The 9,039-nt window shown below is 33.6% G+C and overlaps 1 protein-coding gene across 1 annotated transcript; it reads right to left on the reverse strand.

Annotated features, from left to right (window-relative positions):
- Window positions 1–636: 636 nt before the first annotated feature.
- On the reverse strand, window positions 637–8,477 carry LOC110713724. The gene is made up of 5 exons (XM_021892173.1): window positions 7,988–8,477; window positions 6,384–6,601; window positions 6,159–6,220; window positions 2,382–2,422; window positions 637–863 (listed from the first exon to the last, which is right to left on the reverse strand). The coding sequence occupies exons 1-5, from the start codon at window positions 8,475–8,477 to the stop codon at window positions 637–639; spliced, it is 1,038 nt and encodes a 345-aa protein (XP_021747865.1).
- Between the last annotated feature and the right edge of the window lie 562 nt (window positions 8,478–9,039).

A 9,039-nucleotide genomic window follows, 5' to 3' on the forward strand; every position in this document is an offset into this window, starting at 1 on the left:
CTAAAATACCAAGCCTTGAGTTGGAAATGCAAGGAGGAATTTGTGTATGGGCCTGGGCCAGTTGGCCTTGGGGTACTAGGTCTAGTTTTTTGGAGGTGTTATTTTTCAGCAACAATGGTTGGCAAGCATAAATAATCTAGCTAAGTTCTAGAAATGTTACCAAAATGGAAACAATATCATTTAATATTATTGTTTAAGATTAAGATTAAGATTATAAACGGATTATTTATAAACATAAAAAAAAAGATATGCTTTTATATAAAGGAATACTTATAGTGATCATTAATTTTAGCTGACGTTTACAGTCAAAAGGGAATATAAAAGATACATGCATTCTTCAATATTTTGAAGAAACTAACGACTATTTCTAGTCCAAATTATTCATATTGATAGCTAGTATTAAGCGACTATTGCCAAAAATACTATTCTTGAAATTAAAGATAATACAGTTACATAGGTGCATATTATTGCACGCTTGCATTCTTCAATATTTTGAAGAAACTAACGACTATTTCTAGTCCAAATTATTCATATTGATAGCTAGTATTAAGCGACTATTGCCAAAAATACTATTCTTGAAATTAAAGATAATACAGTTACATAGGTGCATATTATTGCACGCTGCATGTTCATTATTCAATCAAAGCGTCTTCTTCTATAGCCACCTTCTCTTTGACAGGTGAAATACACGGCAGCTACCGGCATGCCGAGATTGTAGAGTTCAGCAAATTCTCTGGTGAAGAAATTTTGACGCCACCCTGGTGCAGTGATTGTTTGGAGTCCCGAGTGATAGAATAACACAAATACATACCTATGTATCCCCAATGACGGTCTTGGGCTTTCATATGCCATGACTTCTTGCCCTGTTATATCATTACTAGTTTTCATAAATAATCAAAGAAATTAACAAAGTAATTGATCTAGCATTTTATGAAAATGGGAAAAACAACAATAAGAACACTTAACTAACCTTCACCAAGACGCAAAATAAAAATGAACTTTTTTATGCTCCTTATTGTTATGTTTATATAACTTTATGGTGCATACTATAGTTATTTTTTTTTTTTTTTTTTTGTGAATTTGTTAGTACTTTAAGGTCATGTGCCATACACGGAAATTTTTACTATTTATTATTAGCTTAACACTATATTTAATTATAAAATATTTATAATTAAATAAGATGAAATTATGTAATTACAAAATTTAAAAAAAAAAATTATATTTTATGAAAGAAAACCGATGGAGTATTACATGCACGATTTAAAAAAATATCATAGATTACATCAAAGTTAGAGATAGGAAAATATTATTGCATAGTAATAAATATGAATAATATTTTTGCTTAATGTGTATAAATGGAATATAATTACCAAGAAAGAAAATATTATTGCATAGTAATAAATATTTTCTAAGAAGCTTTGGGGAAAAATTAAAAATCTTTTCGTGGATAATTTTTTTAACTAAGAAATACATGTATAATTCCTAGCTAGTTTTGCCTTTAATATATAGTTATATAAATAGATGGATAGATTATCATTAATCGTTCACTCCATTGTTTTAAGTTATCAAAGTTACAGTTAAAAGAGCATTTCTAATTTTTACATTAAAATTATTGAACACACATTGTTTTAATTGTCAAAAAATTAGAGTAACATTAAACACCTTTTTTAGTAAATATATTTCATTTACTTCATGTTAATTAAAATTTTTTAATTTAGGAAATATATTATTTGAAAAATGATGATGAATATTTTAGGCTAAGGGCCTGTTCACATTTACTTAGTTTTAGTTCAGTTAAGCTCCAATCAGTTCAGTTTAGTTTAGTTCAGTTCAGTTTACTTAGTTTTAGTTCAGTTAAGCTCCAATCAGTTCAGTTTAGTTCAGTTCAGTTCAGTTTAGTTTAGTTCAGTTCATCTCCTCATTTCATCTTAATTAAGTCCAGTTCAATTCAGCTCAGTTCAGTAAATGTGAACAAACCCTAAATCTGGTATAAAAAGTAGAGAAGATTGTTAAAAAAAAGAATAAACATACTCTTGCTATAATTGTTTTGCTACATAAATTATTGCTATAATTTTTTTGCTACCATCAAGGTTATTTACATTTTAACTAATTCTTTTTTAAACCTTATTAGAAATTTACTCATAATAGGGTTTCCAAAAAAAAAAATCAGGAGATGACACGTTTTATCACTAGTGTGTCTTTTAGTATATAGTTATTGATGTTGGTGTATGATTGCAAAATAATTACTCGTATTATATTCAACCAAGGTGTATATATATACGTACTAAGCAATGCCACATATAATTTTCAAAACCAAAAGTAAATAATTACATGTTTTTACAAATATAGAAAATCCAGCATCAAAAAAAATAATTACTAACCTAAATTGATGCTTCCATTCGCTGGGATGTTAGTCACCAACCTGAATAGTGAGATAGGTGAATAATCATCAGTAGATTGCATAACAATCAGGGTATTAAACCACAGTCAAAGAGAATAACAATTTACACAAATCAATATAGAACAAGTTAAGCATAAAAGTCTAACTTCAATAATATTTATATAAAATTAGCTCTATACATATACGAAGACAAGGGATCATTTCGGAAATAATGTTTGTAGTCGTTTTTTTAATATTGGTATGAGTACTCCTCTTATTGCAGAAGTTACGACCTTTCGTAATGATCTTCTTTTGGCACATGCCCATAATATTTCAAAAGTTTGAAGGGGATAATTTGCTAATTATTAATACTTTGCAAGGAAAGACTAGAAAATTCAGCTACTAATGGAAGAAATCAAGGAGCTGATTCAAAGTTTCACTTATGTTGATTCGTGCCATATTTATAGAGAGGGTAATAGAGTAGCAGATTATGTTGCTTCTTTGGGTCATTTTATGCAAGTTCACCAAGATTATATATATATATATATATATATATATATATATATATATATATATATATATATATATATATATATATATATATATTCTGATGAGTTAGGGTAAAATTTTGAGAAAAAACTATCCTAACTTCTTATTTATCTTTAAATTAAAAAAAATAAATAAAAAAAACCTTGCAAATAAGACTTAATCTGATTAGTATGTGCAAAAAAAACCGTAACCGTTTACCGTAATCGTTAACCAGTGTAACCGGCTCATTTAAACGGTTAATTTACCGAACCATTTAAATTAAACAGTTACGGTTAACCGTATCGCTAAATATAGCGATTAACGGTTACGGTTACAGTTACAAGTTTTTGTAAACGGTTAACCATCGGTTAACCGTTAAAGTAAATATATATATATATATATATTTTAATTTTTGTAGGGAAAATATATAATGTAACCCTAAAAAAACTCTTATTTCCCAATTCACTTCTTCAGCCTCAACCCTTCACTCCTTTCAGTCCCTCACTTCACCTCACTTACTGAGTTCAGACTTCACCGGAGCCTTCACCTACTCACTAAAACATCAGATCTATCAGGTATTCTTTCTCTCTTTTCGATTTATGCATATTTTTTTTGAATTAGTGTACAAATCAATTTGGGGAAATTGGGTACTTGACTACTAGGTAGGATTAGATGGTTAATTATGCTTATTTTTTTGAATTAGTGTGTTGAATATGTTAATTACTTAATTGTAGTATTATTTGTTAATTTTGTTTATGAATTTCCGTAGATTTTGTTTGATTCTACTAGTTGTCTTATTTTATAAATTTGATGTTAACTTCTAAGCCTATTTTGTTCTTTAAAATAATTTTATAGGGATGAAGGATTTAACTGTCCAGCAACCAACAATTGTGATAGATGAATCCAATTCCATTTTGGATGATTGATGATGCAATGTGATCTTCAAGCTTGCTGCCATTCTGCTGCCATGGTCTTATTTTGAAGAGGATCACTTAATATTTGAGTTATTACTTATTATGCTTTTAAAAAAAAACTTAGTACGAATTAAAACTTTGTAATATATTTTGGTTTGTGGATTTGTAATCTTAATTAGAACATGAATTTTATTGTTTATTACTTTATTTTTAAGTTTGTATTAGAGTTGGATGTTTGGAACTATTGGAAGTAATGCAGGGTTTAAAATTTATCAAACGGTTAATGGTTAACCTGTAACCGTGGTTACGGTTGGAAATTTTAAGTAACCGACATAACGGTTAACCATACTGTTAAGGCTAAATGGTACGGTTAACCTATTGTGCACGGCCCTACTGATTAGGGATTCTATATGAAGTAATCATTATTGAGTTACTTTTTTTTTTATAGTAAAGTATGATATTCCGTATTCCTATGATTTATTAATTGTACTATTCATGTTTAAAACAATATGATCTTCTAAGGGTTGATTTCACTATTAGAAATTTTTAATTTGTTGCTATTCATTTGCTGCAGGTTTTGCAATTCGCTGCAATTAAGTGTGTTTTACATGTATGTAATATTGTAGCAACGATTTTAAATTTTTAATCCATAACAACTTCTTTTAAATAAAACTATTAATTAACAGGGGTTTTTCCTTTAATCCGCTACTAATAAATTATATCGTACATATACTCTAAATTCTCCATTTTTTCAACCACTCAATTCGTTCACTACGCTTCTAGTCTCTCACTCACCTTCATCCTTACCGGCACAACTTCGACTCTCTCACTCACCGTCATCCTCATCGGCATTTCTTTTGATTGCTCATTGACCTCACTAGTATTTCTCACCCGTCCTCATTGGCACTTCAAACATTCTCATGGATGCAGCTTTGACTCACCCTCAACTGGTGCTTCGAGCCTCTCACTCACTTTCATTGGCGATTGAGTCGTTTACTCAAAGTCTCATCGATCATCCATATAACGGCTAACTTGTGCGCTCACAATCACCCTCATCCGCAGACTGCCACTCTCAAACAGTTTGGGAATGAATAGGGGGTTTCATAGGACGTGGGTGGTCAATACTGGAAAAGTAATCTATGCCTGAATAATCTTAAAATTGGTTGGATTCTAACAAATACATATATTTAAATCAAAATGTTTACCATACCCTTCCTTACTCTTGTTTATATCTTGCACTTAAAATCAAAACATGTGATTAGTGCATATATCTTGTCTTTTAATAGAAGATTAAAAAGATAAAGTTGTACCCTTAAATTAAATATTATAGTTGTAGAGGAGGTGCTTAAACTAAACAATTTGATGGTCCGTTATTATCATGTCCCTTAGCTTGGATAGCCGCTCGACTCGGCTTTGAATTTCCTTGTATCAACTTTGTGAAGCTTTGTAAAATGGTTTATATTAATTTTGTATATAAATTTGTTGATGATCCAAGTTAGGAGAGGTATTACAAATTTATAATCCATTTATTTGTTAAAGATTGCTCTATTTAACTTTTCACAGCCTTACATGTTTAATTTGAAAACATATAACTTTAATCTTGTACATTTAATATTATAAAATATTGAAACAAATCTAACAAGACTTTGAATAAATAATTTTTTATCAATTATGAGAATTTTTTTTTATCAATGTTTTTAAAATTTGAGCTAAAAACTAGCAATGGAGCTGTTTTTTAGGGATTGAATTGGCTAACTTTGTGTAGTTGTGCAATATTTGGCTAGCATCAAGAAGGAAAAAAATACCCCCGGTTGTTAACATGTTTGATGAGACCCCTCTCATACAAAAAGTTGATACCAATATATTCACGTGAATTTGTTATATAGGTGGGGTAAAATTCTACTCGATAGATGCCTACATGCATTAATAGTATGTTCGAAGTACATAATGCATCCAATATCATTCGGAACAACAGCTTACGTTTCGCAGCGTCCGATTACTCAATACCCCAGCTAGTCGGAAGACAAGTAAAATCACTTGTGATACATGAATTACTAGCCAGATCACAGCGTGCTAGCCTAAAGCGGACCTTCCACCGAAGTTATTTGGGGGCCAGTGTCTAGTAAATTATTATTACTTAGTTAATGAACTTAAATAAACTTATTTTACTCATAACATATCAAGACATACTGATTAGTTCTGAGCAGAAGGTAAATTAAAGATTTAAATCCAGGGTTTAAGGGTGTATGTACGATGGCCACTTTTGATAAAAATCCAATTGCATGTTATTACTAATGAAATTAACATATATACCGAGTATCATTTTGCTAACTTACCAGTGCAAGTATTCTCTTTCAGTCGGATTGCCAGGGCTTGGAGCATCAGGATCTACCATGACCTTCATAATTTCGAGATTGAACATGTAAAGAAATATGAACAACATTAAATCATACATACTGGTCGCATTTTATATACTAGTATTCCGACTTTCCATAAAAAGAAAGAAATAAATAAAGTTGAAATAAAGTAGTATAGTAAAAGTTAGGAATTGAAGATGATACCAAAGTAAAGAAGTATGATGCCGAAGGATCATTACCCTGAATCACAACCCTTGGTGGGTATACAATTTGAGAAGGCCTAAACTCAGAAGCATTGATAACTTCTCTACCCTCATAAATCACTCTTAGGTTTACAAACCTAATGAAGGGATCCAAAACATCTCCAATCACTTGTCCTACAACAAGTGCATCTCTCCCACTTCTAGGTGTTGGTAAAATAACTGTTGAAATCAATAACAAACAATAAAAGATTAGAACTTTCCTGGATTGAAGATCCCAAAACTCACAGTCGCGCCGTGGAACAATAATCCACTGCCTTAGAAGCGAAATATGCCACCACCAGTACAAGTTTCCTAGTGACGCACGCCCCCCAATATTAACGCAACTCTCTCCGTAATCCGTGCACCCGAACTCGAAAAGTGGAATTGCTCAAGAACTGTTCAGATCTCAAAAGGTAGGTTTGTGTTTTCGGCTAGAAAAGTGAAAAAATGTCACGAAAAGGTAAGACTCGTATTTATATGAGTCCTAGAAAAGGAAACACGTAATCAAACCGACCTAGGAAAAAAGGCGGGCCCGATCGGGCGAGCTGCCGCCCGATCGGGCGCGAGATCAGGTTTTTCCAGACGTAGTGTCGCTCCCGGTCGGACGATCTGAAATCCCCATTCCGGGCGAGCCATCGGGCGAAGCCGCCCGATCGGGCTCGTCAAAAACTTGAGTCCGCCGCCCGGTCGGGCGAAGCCCGCCCGATCGGGCGCGAGAGTTCCCGATTTTTCCTTGACCACCTTCACCCGATCGGGCGTGAGTCATCCGTTTGCATTACTATTTCCAACAATCCCCCACTAATGCGAGCGGATCTTCGACATGAAATCTGAACAGTAAATGAAAGTCTTAGTACTTAAATGCTAGTATCCAAAGGTTTGAACTAACACATTAGTGCACAAGGTTTTCAACACTTCCCTAGTGAGTATCCTAAGATTTGAACTCCTAGGAGCGAGGAAGGGACCTTGAACGCACATACCTTGACTTTAGAGCTTAAGCAACTCCGCCAATCTTGGCCAACACTTGGGCTCTCATGAGTACTTCAGGAAAACAATACTTCAGTCTTCCCTTGAGAGAGGCCACCTCTCGTACTCACGTAGGTGTTCATCCTATGTGTTACTCACACACGTTCCCAGCAAATTCAAAGGTCTTTCCCTGCAGGCTTAAACGTAATTAAGCACCTTGCAAACCTAAGAAATCCATGTAGTGGAACTAGAACATTAAGAACATAAGTTCAACCCTTCAACTTTCGGTGTCATTATCTATCCTGTTTTAAGAGCCACTGGGACAAAGGTCTTAACTCTTTAAGAACCTCCACCTATCCCTGCTCAGAAAACAACTGGACTAATGACATTAAGAGATAAACTCATCCTAACAGAATCAACTTACCACTCTTATAGAGTAATAGATTCAGACACATGATACACATATAACAAATCCACATGATTCATTGCAATGAAACAGAATAACCAAAACAGGTTCTTGATTTATTATAACCAATGTATCATGTCACATAGCTAGAATAGCTACCATTTCAAGTCATTACAACAAAGGTCCTAAACCCATACCAGCTGATAACTCCACCACTAGTCTACGACTCAAACCCTTAGTAAAAGGGTCTGCCAGGTTTTTCTCTGTTCGAACATAGTCCAACGAAATAACCCCATTCACAATAAACTGGCTCACAGACTCGTGGCTGACTCTTATGTGCCTTTTCTTACCGTTGTAAACGCTATTTTTAGCAACACATATAGCGGCTTGTGAATCACAATGCATAGAAACAGGTGGTGACGGCTTCCCCCACAAAGGAATATCAATAAGCAAATTTCTCAACCAATCTGCCTCTTGTGTAGCAAGATCCAATACGATGAACTCAGCTTCCATAGTTGATCTAGCTATACATGTCTGCTTACCAGACTTCCATGAAACTGCACCCCCACTAAGGGTAAACACATAGCCACTTGTAGAGCTTATTTCATCACTATCCGTTACCCAATTTGCATCACAATACCCTTCAAGAACCAAAGGATGACCAACAAAATTCAATCCCCAAGACATGGTTCCACATAGATATCTGAGCACACGCCTCAAAGCAACCCAATGTTGCTCACTAGGACAATGATTGAGTATAGCGACTAAGTCTACTAACAGCAAAAGCAATATCAGGGCGAGTGCAATTCATCAAAAACATCAGACTACCAAGCACCTTAGCATATTCAGTTTGAGACACACCGTCCCCCACATTTTTCACCAAAGCTCCAGAAGGATCAAAAGGAGTTCTCAAAGGAGGCAAATCAAAACAATTAAAGTTCTTCAGAATTTTCTCCACATAATGAGCCTGAGACAGAAAATACCCTTTCTTGGTTTTAGTAACTTTAACACCAAGGATCACATCTACCTCTCCCAAATCCTTCATCTCGAACTTTGAATTTAAATATTTCTTAGTTTCATTTATGACACACATGTTTGTGCCAAACAGGAGCATGTCGTCAACATACATGCATAATATCACACATTGCGCACCAAACATCTTAGAGTACACACATGCATCATTACCATTGACAACAAAACCAAAACTAAGAATAGTTTTATGAAATTTTTCATACCATTGCTTCGGTGC

The sequence above is a fragment of the Chenopodium quinoa genome, unplaced genomic scaffold (assembly GCF_001683475.1).
Source record: "Chenopodium quinoa cultivar QQ74 unplaced genomic scaffold, ASM168347v1, whole genome shotgun sequence".
NCBI classification, from domain to species: Eukaryota; Viridiplantae; Streptophyta; class Magnoliopsida; order Caryophyllales; family Amaranthaceae; genus Chenopodium; species Chenopodium quinoa.

What these genes read in the sequence shown, in the direction of transcription:
- LOC110713724 (XM_021892173.1), bottom strand. Translation starts at nt 8,477, where the DNA reads ATGTCTTGGGGATTGAATTTTGTTGGTCATCCTTTGGTTCTTGAAGGG. An exon ending in GAAAGAGAATACTTGCACTG is followed by an intron (nt 2,423 to 6,158) that starts GTAAGTTAGCAA and finishes CTCACTATTCAG; the next exon opens with GTTGGTGACTAACATCCCAG. An exon ending in GAATGGAAGCATCAATTTAG is followed by an intron (nt 864 to 2,381) that starts GTTAGTAATTAT and finishes ATGATATAACAG; the next exon opens with GGCAAGAAGTCATGGCATAT.